The sequence below is a fragment of the Triplophysa rosa genome, linkage group LG25 (genome assembly GCF_024868665.1).
Source record: "Triplophysa rosa linkage group LG25, Trosa_1v2, whole genome shotgun sequence".
NCBI lineage: Eukaryota > Metazoa > Chordata > Actinopteri > Cypriniformes > Nemacheilidae > Triplophysa > Triplophysa rosa.
In genome coordinates, this window is record NC_079914.1 from 17,874,594 (window position 1) to 17,890,384 (window position 15,791).

General features: G+C 27.3%; 1 protein-coding gene and 1 non-coding gene across 2 annotated transcripts in view; one reads left to right on the forward strand and one right to left on the reverse strand.

Annotated features, from left to right (window-relative positions):
- Window positions 1-15,791, forward strand: part of LOC130548565 (peptide chain release factor 1-like) — a 33,270-nt gene that overhangs the window by 3,357 nt on the left and 14,122 nt on the right. Inside the window, exon 3 of the mRNA XM_057325404.1 lies at window positions 188-224. Coding sequence (XP_057181387.1) covers window positions 188-224 — 37 coding nt within the window. The remainder of the gene's footprint in view (window positions 1-187; window positions 225-15,791) is intronic.
- On the reverse strand, window positions 2,941-3,012 carry trnan-guu (transfer RNA asparagine (anticodon GUU)). Its single transcript has one exon. It is a non-coding gene; the product is annotated as a tRNA-Asn (tRNA).

Consider the following 15,791-nt stretch of genomic DNA (forward strand, 5'->3'; position numbering starts at 1 on the left):
TTATCAAAAAATAAGGAAAATTTATGAAGCATTACCAGAGAAGAAATGGATCAAGTTTTTGTAACACTGGATCAGTATCTGAAAGCAATGGGCCTTGTGGAAAAATTCGTGGCAGCATTCAACAAATAATAGAAAAGTATGAATCTGCAGTTAATGAGAATATAAATCTTCATGATGAAGTAAAAACACAATCAATACTCCAGTATGCAGAACATTACAAGAGAGTTAATTGTGTTTTTAAAAAAGAAAAACAAAGCAATGAACAAAATTTTGCAAGAAACAAAAATCAAGATAATCAAGAAATCAAAGAAAAGAACAAAGATAATTTCATTTCTAAAAATAAAACACCTTTTAACAGAAAAGATAGAAATTATAAAGACAAAAAGGACGATAATGATGCTGAAATTGCTTCAGAAATTTTTGGTGAAAAAAATCTGATTACAGAAGAAGCAAGCAATCAAATTAATACCAAAAACACTACAGATAATGTAGATGCTAAAAAAAATAATAAGAGAAGGAACATTAAAAAAGCATCAGCAGATTCAGTTATTAGCATAGATGCAATTTCATACCTTAAGAAAGACATTACAGATACAATAGACAAATTAGAAAAATAAAAGTGCAAAAATTTATTTAGATTCTGCTTTTTCTTTTTTACTATTAATTTTATTATTAATAATTTCAATTGCCTTTTTTAAATCAATTGAATAAGCTAAACCAGGATCAATATTAACATAAACATTATTTCTCATTACATAAAACCCAATTTTACTAGAACTGATAATAATTTTATCACCATTTTCATCAGTACCTAGTTCTTTTGGCAGAGAAACAATAAACTTTGCTAAGTTATAATCAATAGATGAAACATCAATTTTATTAGAAAGTGAAAAATTAGATTTTTTATCATTATTTTGCAATTGCAAGTAATTACCATAAGGACCAGAGCAAAGATAAATTGATCTTCCTTCTTCTTCCCCCAAAAGAATAGGTTCTTTTCTTGAAGAAGATGATGTCTCATTATCATTACCAACTTTTATACTTTCTGTAAACTTACACTCTGGATAATTTGAACACCCAAGAAACATACCAAATCTACTAAATTTTAAATCTAAATTGCTATCACATTTTTCACACTTAGATTTATTTATAGATTTCAAAATTCTATCTGTTTCTTCAACAAGTGAATCTGAAACAGTTTTATTATCAACTACCTTAATCTCGCTTATATTTTGATAAAAATCAGACCAAAAATTACCCAAAGAATCTTTCCATTTAATTTTACCAATTGCAATATTATCCAGTTCTTCTTCCATATAAGCTGTAAAATTATTACTTACATACTTAGGGAAAAACTTTAAAAAAAACACTGAAACCAAACGCCCAACTGGAGTAGGAACAAATTTTTTATCTTCAAAAACAACATAATTTCTTCTAACAATCACATCCATTATTGAAGCATAAGTAGATGGCCTACCAATTCCTAATTCTTCCATTTGCTTAACCAAGCTTGCTTCACTAAATCTTGGAGCAGGTTCAGTAAAATGCTGCAAAGACTTAACTTTATCTGGATTAAATTGATCACCAACTTTAATATCAAAATCTAATATTTTATCTTGGGAATCTCTTCCATATACTTGAATAAAACCAAGAAAAACTATTGAAGTAGCTACAGCTTTAAGACCAATAATTCCATCTGAATTGTGAAAATTTATTGTTGTTGTAGAGTACTTTGCAGGCATCATTTGACTTGCAATTGTTCTATTCCAAATCAAAGTATACAATTTAAACTGCTTTTCATTAAGATAATCCTTAATCTTAGATGGACTCAATGAAAAATCTGAAGGATGAATACATTCATGAGCTTCTTGAGTATTAACTCCACTCTTATATACATTAGCAGTAACAGGAAGAAAATCTTTACCATACTCATTGCCAATCAAATCTCTAATGCTATCCATACAATCTTTTGACATTGATGTACTATCTGTACGCATATATGTAATCAAACCTATCTGTTGATCACCAATCTTTACACCTTCATATAATTCTTGAGCAATTTTCATTGTCTGTGTAGCAGAAAAATGCAATTTCTTAATTGCTTCTTGTTGTAATGTAGATGTTATAAATGGAGCAGATGGATTTCTTTTATATTCTTTATTACCAATATTTGTACATTTAAAATCTGATTTTTTAATTTTATTAACAATCTCTTGAGCAAAATCTCCATTAGGAATACTTAATTTTTCTAATTTAGCCTTATCAACTTCAAATAATGTAGTAGAAATTTTATTTTTACTATTTTCTACACTATTTAAATCAACATCAACAGACCAATATTCTTGCTTTACAAAAGCTTCTCTTTCAACTTCTCTTTCATAAATCAAGCGAAGTGCAACTGACTGAACTCTACCTGCAGATTTTGCGCTTGGTATTCTTTTCCACAAAACTGGAGAAAGATTAAACCCCATAAGATAATCCAAAGCTCGTCTTGCTTGCTGTGCGTTAACAAGTTGCATATTAATATCACGAGGATCTTTTAATGAATTCAAAATTGCTGCTTTTGTAATTTGATTAAAAACAATTCTCTTAATTATTTTTTCTTCCTTACAAGATTTCTTTATTTCTTCAGAAATATGCCAAGAAATAGCTTCACCTTCACGATCCAAATCTGTTGCAAGATAAACACTATCGCATTTTTTTGATTGTTTAATAATTTCATTTAATGGTTTAGAAGACTTTTCAGAGACTTCATAAATCATTTTAAAATCTTCTTCTGGAATTATTGAACCGCTTTTTGATGGAAGATCATGAGTATGACCAAAGGAGGACAAAACTATAAAATCAGAGCCTAGATATTTATTAATAGTCTTTGCTTTTGCAGGAGACTCCACAACAACTAACTTCATCTAGAAACCCTTTACACAAGAAATAATCTGGCTCCCTAAGCTGGGCTCGAACCAACAACCTTTCGGTTAACAGCCGAATGCTCTACCATTGAGCTATTAGGGAGTACAATTAACATAAGAAATATTGAATAATTATTCACTATTTGTCAAATTATTTTTCTAAATATTTATATGCAATAAATCTACTCAATAAAACTCTATGAAGGGAGCATGAAATAATATTACAACCATTAGAAATTAAAAAACCAATTGAAAATTTATCTGCAGCATGTTCTCCGCAAACTGAAATGCTAATATCTTTTTTAGCTTTTTTAGCTTTTATAATTGTATCTGCTATCAAATCACAAACTGCATCATCCAATCTTTGAAAAGGATTAAAATTTAATATATTTTTATCATAATAACTTTTCAAAAACTCACTATCATCCCTACTAATACCAAGGGTCATTTGAGTTAAATCATTTGTTCCAAAGCTAATAAAATCCAAATCTTTTACTATATTTTCTATTTTCAAACATGCAGCTGGAGTTTCAATCATTGAACCAAATCTAAAAGGCAAATCATCTAAATTAATCAAGCTAATCATTTCAGAAAAATATTTAACTTCTTTATAATCAGAAACCAATGGCAACATAATCCCCAAATCAATTCCCAAAAAACCATCTTTTTCTACTTCCTTAAGGGCGGAAAAAATAGCACTAATCTGAGACCTATAAATATCAGGAAACACTATTCCTAATCGACAACCTCTACAACCAAGCATAGGGTTTTTCTCACTAAACTGAAAAATTTCTTTTGGGAGAAATTCATGCAAAGGAGGATCAAGCAATCTAATATTAATTGGAAATTTTTCACCAACTTTTATATCACTATTACATGCTTTAAATATTTTTATAAATTCATTCCTTTGAAAATTTTCAAAATCATTCAGCAAATTTTTATCAATTTTATCATCAAAAAAAGACAAAATTAATTTTTGCAAAATTGGCAAATAATCAGATTTCAAACATATATGTTCTGTACGACAAAGACCAACACCTGATATACCCAGCTCCTTACCTGCATATATTTCATGATCAAAATCAGCATTAAGATATATTTTTACAGAATTCAAGCATTCTTCAGACCAGCCTGATATTTTTTCAATAACTTCATTTCCAGAATTATTTACTTCCACTTTACCCAAAAATATTTCACCAGAACTTCCATCAATTGAAATTACATTACCTTCATAAAGAGTTTTATCACCCAAAATAATTTTATCAGAACAAATTTCAATTTTGCTTATTGCAGAAACATATGGTTTACCCATTGCTCTAATCACAACAGCCATATGACTTGTACTACCACCAAATTTACTAACCACTCCAACAGCATAATTTCTAATATAATCAAAATCACCAGGGTCAACATTATTAACAAACAAAATTGGATTTTCATATTTATTCATATCATCAACATTCAAGCAAATACTTCCAGAAACAATACCGGGACTACAACCCAATCCACAATCCAAAGATTTATATTTTTCTCTATCAATAGAAGAACTGCTACATTTAACAAAATCATCTATAGATACCAAATCTAAAGCTTCAGATTTTGAAATAATACCTTCATTTACCATATCCAATGCTACTCTAACAGATGCATTAGGAGATATTTTTGCTTTTCTTGACTGCAAAATCCACAATTTACCATCTTCAATTGTAAATTCTACATCAACAACAGATTTAAACAGCAATTCCAAATCAGTCAAAATTTCTTTTAATTTATGAGAAATATCAGACAGTTTTTCAGGATTTTTTCTACCAGAAACAATATCATCACCTTGAGCACATGATAAAAATTCCCCAAAAATTCTTTTTTCACCTACAGCTGGATCTCTACTAAATACAACTCCAGTACCACAATCAGTACCTAAATTACCAAAAACCATATTTTGAACAATTACAGCTGTTCCCAAATCATCACTAATTCCATAAACTTTACGATAGTCTTTAGCACAACCACTATTCCAAGATTTTATCACCATCACAATAGAATCATTTAATTGCTCAAAAACATCACTTGGAATACAAATATTATTTTTTTCCAAAACCAATTTAATAGAGCTGACATCAAAGCAATTAATATTAGAAAAAATTTCTTCACTTTTACCCAATACCAAAACTGAATAATCAATTAAAAATTTCCCATAAATTTGATCTGCAAAATCATTGCCATAAATTTTTCCTAAGGATGTATAAATATCATCATTAATTCCAACATTCAATATTGTATTCATCATTCCAGGCATAGAAACCAAAGCACCAGATCTTACTGAAACTAATAATGGATCTTCAATACTACCAAATTTTTTAACATTTGAAAGATTATTTACTGACTCAATAAAATTAATATTTTTCATTAAATTAATATTTTTGCATACTTCAGAAGAAATAATAAAAGCATTAGGAACAGGAATACCTAAATTAGACATTTTAATCAAATTTTTCCCTTTAGATCCTAAAATATCTACAATATTATTTGTACCTTGAATTGGGTATACTAACATACTAGCCTTCTATTTTACTAAAATCAGCAAATTCTCTCATAACTAATAAAACTAACTGCAATAACAGTAATTTATTTTTATCATTGCCAATAATAACATTATCAAAAATCTCATTAACAACAGTTGACAAAACTACAAATTTATCAAAATTATTGCTAATGCTTAACAATATTAATTCTTTTATCTTTCCTAACAAAGAATTCTCAAGATTAGCAAAATCTTCTTTATTAATTATTCCCATAACCTGACTATAAGCAACAGAATGGGATTGATTATCAATAGAAAACAAATAATTAACTTTTTTACCCTTAAAAAATTTCACCAAACGTTTATAAACAAATTCAACATCTTTAATATCATTAAATTTACTCAAAATTTTCAGATGATTTAATTGCTTAACTGGATTATTTAAATGTTCTAAACTAGAAAAATATTTCTTATTAAACCCATACTGCTCAGCAAATATTACTTCAACACGTTTATTAATAAAGCCTAGTATATCAGGCAAATCAATATTTTTATTTCCAATTTCAGATATTACTTTTTCCAAATTTAATTCTATATTTTCTTCTAGCAAAATCCTAACTAAACCAATACACATACGCCTCAAAGCAAAAGGATCTTTAGAACCTGTAGGTTTTTGATTAATACTCCAAAAACTGGACAATGTATCAATTTTATCAGCCAATGCAGTTACAACTGCAACCAAATTATCAATTTTTGCATACATTCCCTGAGGGTAATAATGATTTCTAATAGCGCTAGCAATTTTAGATATATAATCATTATTCAATTCTAAATTAATATCAGTCAAACCATATTTAGAAAAAGTTCTAATGATATCTTTAATATTACTATTCAAAAATAAATAATAACCAATAACACCTTGAAGTTCAGGAAATTCTTTAACTGTATTTGATGACAAATCTACCTTTGACAGCAACCCAGACAAAACACAAGATTGAACAAAAATTTTATCATCAGAAATATTATTTGCAATAATATTTGCAATATTTCCAATTCTTAAAGCTTTATCTTTTAAACTTCCAAGTCCTTTATAGTATATAGTCATATCCAAATCATCTAACCTATCAGCGAGAGATTTTTGCAACTCATCTTTATATAAAAATTGAGCATTACTTAGACGGGCAGTAATCACCTTTCTGTAACCAGAAACAATTTCATCATTTACAGGGACATTTAATACATTAATAAATTCATTAGAAATTTCATTATTTTTATGAATTACTAGACACTTTTGATGATATTTAATTGTAGTATAAATAATTTCTTTAGGAATAGTAGCTAAAAAGTTTTCTGAGAAAGAAACTTTACAAGGACATGGATATTCTGTCAATCCAACCATATCTTCAACAATATCCATATCAATCAAATTAGTATCTATATACTTTTCAACTTCAGACAAAATTATCTTTCTTCTTTTATCTTGATCAACAATAACAAAGTTTTTCTCTAATTGATCAAAATAATCTTCAACAGAGTTAATATATAATTTTTTACCTACAAGTGTCTTATGAGCAAAAGTAAAATTACTAGAACTAATGCCCATAAAATCAAATTCCAACAATTTTCCATCCAAAAGACACAAAACTGAACTTATTGGCCTAATCCACTTGGAATTTAAACCCCAATTCATTAACTTTGGCCATTTAATATCTCCCAATGCAGTTAATATTAATTCTTGGACATTTTCATTTTCAACATTTGCACAGATCACCATTCTACATGGTGAAATCAAAGCCTTAATTATAGTAAAACTAAGACTTTCTAATTTAGATTTTAATTGAGATATTGCAGATTTTTGCATTCTAGCTGGAATTTCTTCGCTATACAATTCTAATAATAATTCTGACATATCAATTCCTAATTAGATGCACTAATCCATATTTCAGCACAACCTTTAGCCAAATCTCTAATCCTAGCAATAACTGCAGGTCTTTCTGTAGCACTAATACATCCTCTAGCATCTAACAAATTAAATATATGGCTCATTTTAATACAATAATCATATGCTGGAAGAGCTAATTTTTCACTTATTAATTTCTTACAAGTTTTCTCAAAAATTTCCAAATTTTGAAATAACAGGTCAGGATCTGATAATTCAAAATTAAACTTAGAATTCTCAAATTCAGATCTAAGATAAATATCTCCATATTTAATATTATCATTAAATTTAACATCAAAGACATTGTCACATTTCTGAATATACATAGCCAATCTTTCTAAACCATAGGTCAATTCTACAGCACATGGATTGCAGCTAATACCACACATCTGCTGGAAATAAGTAAACTGACTTACTTCCATACCATTACACCAAACTTCCCAACCAAGACCCCAAGCTCCTAAAGTTGGACTTTCCCAATCATCTTCAACAAATCTAATATCATTATTTTTTATATCAATACCAATTGCTTGAATACTTTCTAAGTAAAGCTTTTGAGCATTTTTTGGAGCAGGTTTAAGGATAACCTGAAACTGATAATAATGCTGCAAGCGATTTGGATCATTACCATACCTACCATCTGCAGGACGTCTACATGGCTGAACATATGCAGCATTCCAATTATCATTTGACAATAAATGTAATGTAGTAGCTGGGTGAAATGTTCCTGCCCCCATTTCTGTATCATAAGGCTGTAAAATTATACAACCTTTTTCTGACCAAAAATTCTGCAAAGTTAAAATTATATCTTGAAATGACTTCACTAAAAACTCATCTAACTAAATAACTATAAGAGTATAATAAACCAGACTAATTAGTAAGTCAAAAATATTTGAAAATTACAATAATATTTACTTTATTATTCTAATAATTTCATTATATTTTGCCAATCTTTCAGAGCGAGACATTCCACCAAATTTAACCCCGCTAGCACCCAAACCCAAAGCCAGATGAGAAATAGTTATATCTTCATTATCATTAGATCGATGTGAAAAAATTGTCTTTAAACCCAGCTTATAACCAGCATTAACTGCCATAATTGTTTCAGAAATAGTTCCTATCTGATTTGGTTTTATAATCAAACAGTCAATGCAATTACTATATTTTATAATTTTACTGCTATTAGTTACTGTTAAATCATCACCAACAATCAATGTTTTATTACCTATAGCATTTCTCAAATTAACCCAGCTATCTGAGCAAAAATCTACCAAAGGATCTTCAATACTAAAAATTTCATATTGACTTACCAAATCATGGTAAAAATCAATCATTTGATCAGCATCCAACTTTTTATTATCAATAGAATAAAAATAATCATTATAAAAACTATTTGCTGCAACATCTAAGCTGATAGCAACATCTTTATAATCACCAATAGACTCTAATAACAGATCCATTGCCTGATTTGTACTACTAAAATTAGGTGAAATTCCACCTTCTTTTCCAACACTCAAAGATATATTTCTTGATTTACTTATTTCTCTTAACCTGCAATTAATTTTTGAAGCAAGCAGAATTTTTTCAGAAAATGGAATATCTTTAGTAACAACAATCATAAATTCCTGAATTGTCAAGCTATTATCTGCATGCTTACCACCATTAATAAGATTAATAAAAGGCATTGGATTTACAATTTTATGACCATAATTTTTTATCAAAAATTCATACAAAGGCAAATTATTAGTAGCAGCAACAGCATTCCAAAAAGCAGTACTACAACCAACAATTGCATTACTACCCAACCTTGATTTATCTTTAGAGCCATCCAAATCACATAAAAAATTATCAAATTCTTCTGGCGAGTTAAATTCAACATTTTTAATTTTAGGAAAAACAATATTTTTCAAATTACTAATAACAGTATTAACATCAAAATTATTATCTAATATTTCCACAGCTTCACAACTACCAACTGAAGAGCCAGATGGAACAATAAATTTACCCAAATATTTAGAATTAATTTCTATTTCTACCTCAATTGTAGGCAAGCCATAGCTATTAAACAATCTTCTAACTAAAGAATTTGTTACTTTAAGCATCAATTATTAATCAACAGTAAGTTAAATAAACATAATCATAATTCTATACTAAATGTAAGAAATTACCAAATAATTACCAAATTATCATAAGAAAAAATAAAAACTAAAAATTTAGATAAATATTAAATCTATAAGCAGGCAATTGAAAATTAAAATATTTATTAAGTTTAATAGTTACTGCAAAATCCATACCCAAAAAATAACTCAATTTTTTATGAAATCTAAAAGAAATAAAAAATTTTTCATCAATATAGGAATTATCTGCATTTTTCACCCTAAAATTACCTATACTTTGAATATTTGAACGAAATTCAGGCAATTCCAAATTTTCAGGAACAAAACTTAAATTAACCTTATCTACTTCATTAAGGGTTAAAATTTCACTTTCTTTACCAAAATCTTCATTTGAAGAAATAAAATCCATATTCTCAGGTATATCAAACAAATCCAAATCAAAAATTTCATTATTAGTATTTTCTTCTTTAACAATTTCTTCAATAACAAAATCATAATCACCAACTTTTAAATCAAAGGAAGTTGGTTCAACTCTAATTTCAGTATCAAACCATATCTTTTCAAAATCTGAAGAAAAGTTAAATTCCAACAGATTATTATTAAATGACAAAACCAAACCAAAATCTTTTTTCAAATAAAAACTTTCTAATGATTGAACTACAATTTTAGAAGAATGAAGAGAAAAAAATTTATTTATTAACAGAGCATCAATGCTAAAATTTTTAAAATAATTATCATATTTAGTGGAACATTTTTTCATTCCCTTAATTTCAGAAAAGTCTATATAACCAAAATAATTTAAATGCTCATTCTGACAATAAAATAAATATTCAGAAAATTTATCATATGATAAAAACTTATTTACAAAATTATTTTTAAGATTATTTAATTCATTGGCAAAATCATAAATTAACTCATTATTTTCTGATTCTTCATTATGAATTTCACTTGGAAAAAACCTACTATTATCACCTAAAAACCAATCAAATGATTTATAATCAAGACTAGTATTATAATCTAATTTTGAATTATTAAAATAACTAAAAAACAAGTAAAAAAGCATCTAAACTAAAAATAAAATTAAACAAAAACTTTTATGGTATAATGAATATTAAGAAAAACAATAAACAGGTACAACAAAAAAATGAATATTTCAATACTTGGATCAGGAGCTTGGGGACTTGGAATTGCACAAATACTTTCTGAAAAATATCAGATAAAAATCTGGTCTAGAAATACTGACCAATGTAATCAAATTAATGTAAATAATAAGGACAGCAAGTACTTTCCCGATATAGATCTCTCAAAAAAAATTTCATGTACTACAGAAATTGCAGACACTATTGAAAACAGCAAAATAATAATCACATCAATACCAATCAAAGCGCTTAGAGAAGTAATAAAATTATGCAATAAACATAGATGTGAAAACAAAATCTTCATATCCCCGTCAAAAGGAATAGAAATTCAATCAGGAAAATTTGCAACTGAAGTTTATGAAGAACTTTTACCAAAATCGTGTAATTTTAGCTGCATATCTGGACCAAACTTTGCCAAGGAACTCATTGAATTATTACCATCATCAGCTACAATATCTGCCAACAATATCAAAACCTTAGAGGAAGTTTCAGAAATCTTTAAAGGCACAAAAATACAAACAATAAAATCAGAAAATTTAATCACTATTCAAAGCCTAGGAGCATACAAAAATGTTGCAGCTATTGGTTGTGGCTTAGTTTACAAATTAGGATACAATTGCCTTTCAACAGCATTCAATAATTTTTTTCTAGAATTAGAAAATTTTGTTACTTTATCTCTCAAAGAAAGGGGGCAAGAAGACAAAAGTTATAAAAAAACCCTATTATCACCTGCTGGCATTGGAGATTTTTTTGGCAGCTGTTCAAGTACAAATTCAAGGAATTTCAATTTTGGGGTTAATTTGTACCACAAAATACCAACAAATAAAAACATTTTATGCGAAGGTCAATATACTATTAAAGCATTAGAGAAAAAACTAGATCAACTACCTCTTGTAAAATCACTTTATGAATTAATATATAAAAACAAAAGTACAGAAGAAACCATTCAAAAAATATTACAAATTTACAACAAATAGTTTCTTCTAAATTGATTTCTCAAATCATCAATAGATACTATTTTACCATCAATATTAATAAACCAATAATCCCAACCATTAATTCTCCTACCTACCAACTTACTTGCCATTCCATGAATAGTATCAGACAAATTACCCTTCAGTAAAATACCATCAACTCTAACCTTAACTTTATTATTTTTCTTATCAAACAAGACTGATCCAGGCAGAATTAAACCAACCTCAACCAGAGAAGCAAACCTAACTTTCAATGACTTAATATAATCATCAATTGGCAACAATTCATCATCTATTAACTGAGATTCTGTGACTCTTTTTTTAGCAATCTCAACATATTTTTCTTCTTTCTCAAAACCAATAAAATCTCTTGAAAGCATTTTGCAAACAGCTGCAGTTGTTCCTGAGCCCAAGAATGGATCCAAAACCAAATCGCCTTTATTACTGGAAATCAGAATAATACGTTTTAATAGACATTCTGGTTTCTGAGTAGAATGGGAAATTTTTCCATTTTCATTGTGCAACCTCTCTTTACCGCGACAAATTGGCAAAAACCAATCTGACCTCATTTGGATTTCTTGATCATTTAAATTCTTAGCTATTTTATAATTAAATTTATACTTGCTATCCTGTGATTTTACACACCAAATAAGAGTTTCATGTGCATTAGCAAGCCTAGTACCATGAAAATTAGGCATAGGATTAGTTTTACACCAAATAACATCATTTAAAATCCAAAAACCCAGATCTTGTAAAATTTTCCCAATACGAAAGATATTATGATAAGTACCAATCACCCAAAGAGAGCCATTAGGTTTTAAGATTCTTTTTGCTTCACTCAACCATAGATAAGTAAAATCATCATAGTCTGAAAAACTAGAAAATTTATCCCAATCATCCCTAACACCATTCACTTCACTATTATCTGGACGAAATAGTCCTTTTTCAGGCAAAAGCAAATTATATGGAGGATCTGCAAAAATAACATCAACAGATTCTTTTGGCATTTCTTTCATTAAAGAAATACAATCTCCAGACTTAATATAATTTTTTAAAAATTTTTCACCCATAACAGAAATCTTAAATCTTAAATTAAATTGCACAAATTACAAACAAAATATAACTTAAAAAATTTATTAAAAACAGTAATTCAAAATTAACCATTCAAAATAATTTTTCTGCAAAAATCAGTCCGATGATAAATACTCAAACCATTTCTTTTAATTGCTTCAACATGACTCCTAGTACCATAGCCAGCATTTTTATACCAACCATAAACATTATTAAGATCCAATTTTGCAACTATTTTATCTCTCAAATACTTAGCACATAATGATGCTGCAGCAATTGACAAAGATTTTCTATCACCTTTAATAATTGTCTTAATTTCCAAATCATTTTTAAATTTCCTAACATTATTAGCATTAAAAACGAATGATCCACAAAAATTTTCAGAATTAATTATATTAGACCTAAAATCTTCTATATCACTAAAGCCCAATATTGGGTATCTCTCCCAAAGCCTAGGAGACCTATTACCATCCACTAGCAAACAATCATATGATAAACCACTTACTGCTCTTTGCATAGACAAAAAAACTGCATTTGAAATATTATATTTATTTATTTCCTCAACAGATGACAAACCAATACCAATTGTTGACAAACTTGCTATTTCATAAAACAAGCTTTCATGCTTTGATTTACTAACCAATTTAGAGTCATTTACTTTACCAAGCAAATTTTCAGCAAATTCAGACAATATAATCACTGCTGCAGACAACACAGGGCCTGCCAATGAGCCTCTACCAACTTCATCAACACCTGCAACTGAAACAAAATTTGCCAACCATAAAGATTTTTCTATTTCTAACATAATTTAACTAAATAAAATAATCCTATTTAATTTTCTTTTCACCCATAATTATTTTATCTTTTATCTTCTTAATACTTGAAGATAAATTTTTACCATCTCTCTCAATGTCACTCAAATTAATCTCTAATGTTCCAAGAGATAAAATAACAGAAAATGCTTCTTCAACAGACATATTAACTGGAACTACATCATTTTTTGGAACATATATTATTGTACCTGATATTGGAGATGGAGCTGTTGGAATAAAAACAGCATACATATCATTATCAAAAGATTTTTTCACTGTATTTTTAATATCCAAAGTAATAAACCCTATACACCAAATACCATTTCTAGGATATTCAACCAAAACTACTTTACTAAAGTAAGAGCCTTCTTTATCCAAGAAAATAACAAAAACCTTTTCAATAGCACTATATATTGACCTAACTATTGGAAATTTATTTGCAATACCATGCAGAACACTTGTAAATATTTGACCAAAAATATGAACAACCAAAAAACCAATAAAAAAGCAAAAAACAATGCTAAAAACTAAACCTATACCTGGGAAATAATACTGGTACAAGAGGTCTGGAAAATATTGAACAATGAATTTATCTAAGAAAGATAAAAGTAAAAAAGCAACATAAAATGAAATAAATGTTGGAATTACAGAAACAAAACCAACAATTATATATTCTCTAAAAAAGCTCAAAACTCTAGAAAAAAATCTACACATAAAACAAACCTGCTAAATATTCATACAAATTTATACAAATAATAGCTATTAAGAATCAAGTTTTAATATACTAAAAGTATATTTTTTCATATATGAAATATATTTATTTGAGAACTATAATTAACTTTATCTACATATTAGTGTTTAATAAAAAGTTAACAAATTATTACTTTTTCTACATAAAAAAAATACAAAAATTTTTTATTATATGAAAATATCATACATATATGAAAATATCATACATTTTTCAATATAATATATAATTAAAATATATCTACAAATTAAACAATATAAATATATATTTTTTTAAAAAAATTAAACTTTATCTCCCTTTAAAGCTTGAATAATAAATAAAAATGTTAAATATTATTTATATGTTTTAATATTTATAGATTTTTATTACTAATAATTAAAAATTAATACATTTATTTTAAATAAGTAATACAATTTTTACAAATTTATAATACAAATTATACTTTTAGTATGGACAAATTTACCTTAAAAAATAGTTTTTTTTTGTAAAAAAAAGATAATTAATTAAATAATATGTATTTTTACTAACTAAAATATAAATATTAAACAATTAGAAATTTTTATAGAAATTTATGAGGTTCAAAGATGAGAATTCTACTTATAGAAGATGACATTGCAACTCGAAAAAATATTGAACTGCAACTTATTAGAGAAGGATTTAAAGTCTTTGCAACTGAACTTGGTGAGGATGGGATAAATTTTAGCAAGTATTATGATTATGATCTTATAATATTAAACCTTGAGTTACCTGATATGTTAGGACTTGAGGTATTAAAGAAGAATAGAAGCAAGAATATATCAACTCCAATACTTGTAACATCTTCAACTTTAGATTCTGAAACAAAAGCAAAAATTCTTGGAGAGGGAGCTGATGATTATCTAACTAAGCCATTTGATAAAATTGAATTAGTTGCTCGCATTCATGCATTAATTCGAAGATCAAGAGGGTATGCAAATTCAGTAATCAAAACAGGAAATTTATCAGTTAATCTTATGACAAAAATTGTTGAAATTAATGACAACCCAGTACATTTTACCAAAAAGGAATATTCTACTCTTGAACTTTTATCACTAAGAAAAAATACATTAGTAACAAAGGAAATGTTTTTAAATCACCTATATGGTGGATTACATGAACCTGGATCAAAAATTATTGATGTAATGATATGCAAACTAAGGAAGAAAATTGCCAAAACTGCAAATCAAGACAATATTATAATTACTGATTGGGGAAGAGGGTATATTCTCAGAGATCCTCAAAAAAGTTGTAGCAATGCAGCACTATAAAACCACTTCTAAAAAATATTAAAATATCAATTAATCAAGCATATTTATGATATTTATTTCATTAGAATTTATTAATATATTTACTAATATTATCAACAAACAAAAGTATCATAATTAATGATAATATATTAAATTAATGTTATAATAATCATTATATTGACATTAATTAATAAACTAAAAGGATAAGGTAGATGGGACAAGATAAAGAAAAAATAATTAAAAATGTAAAGATAGTAGGATCCATGGCTGCTGTACTTGCTGCTATTGCCCTAGTA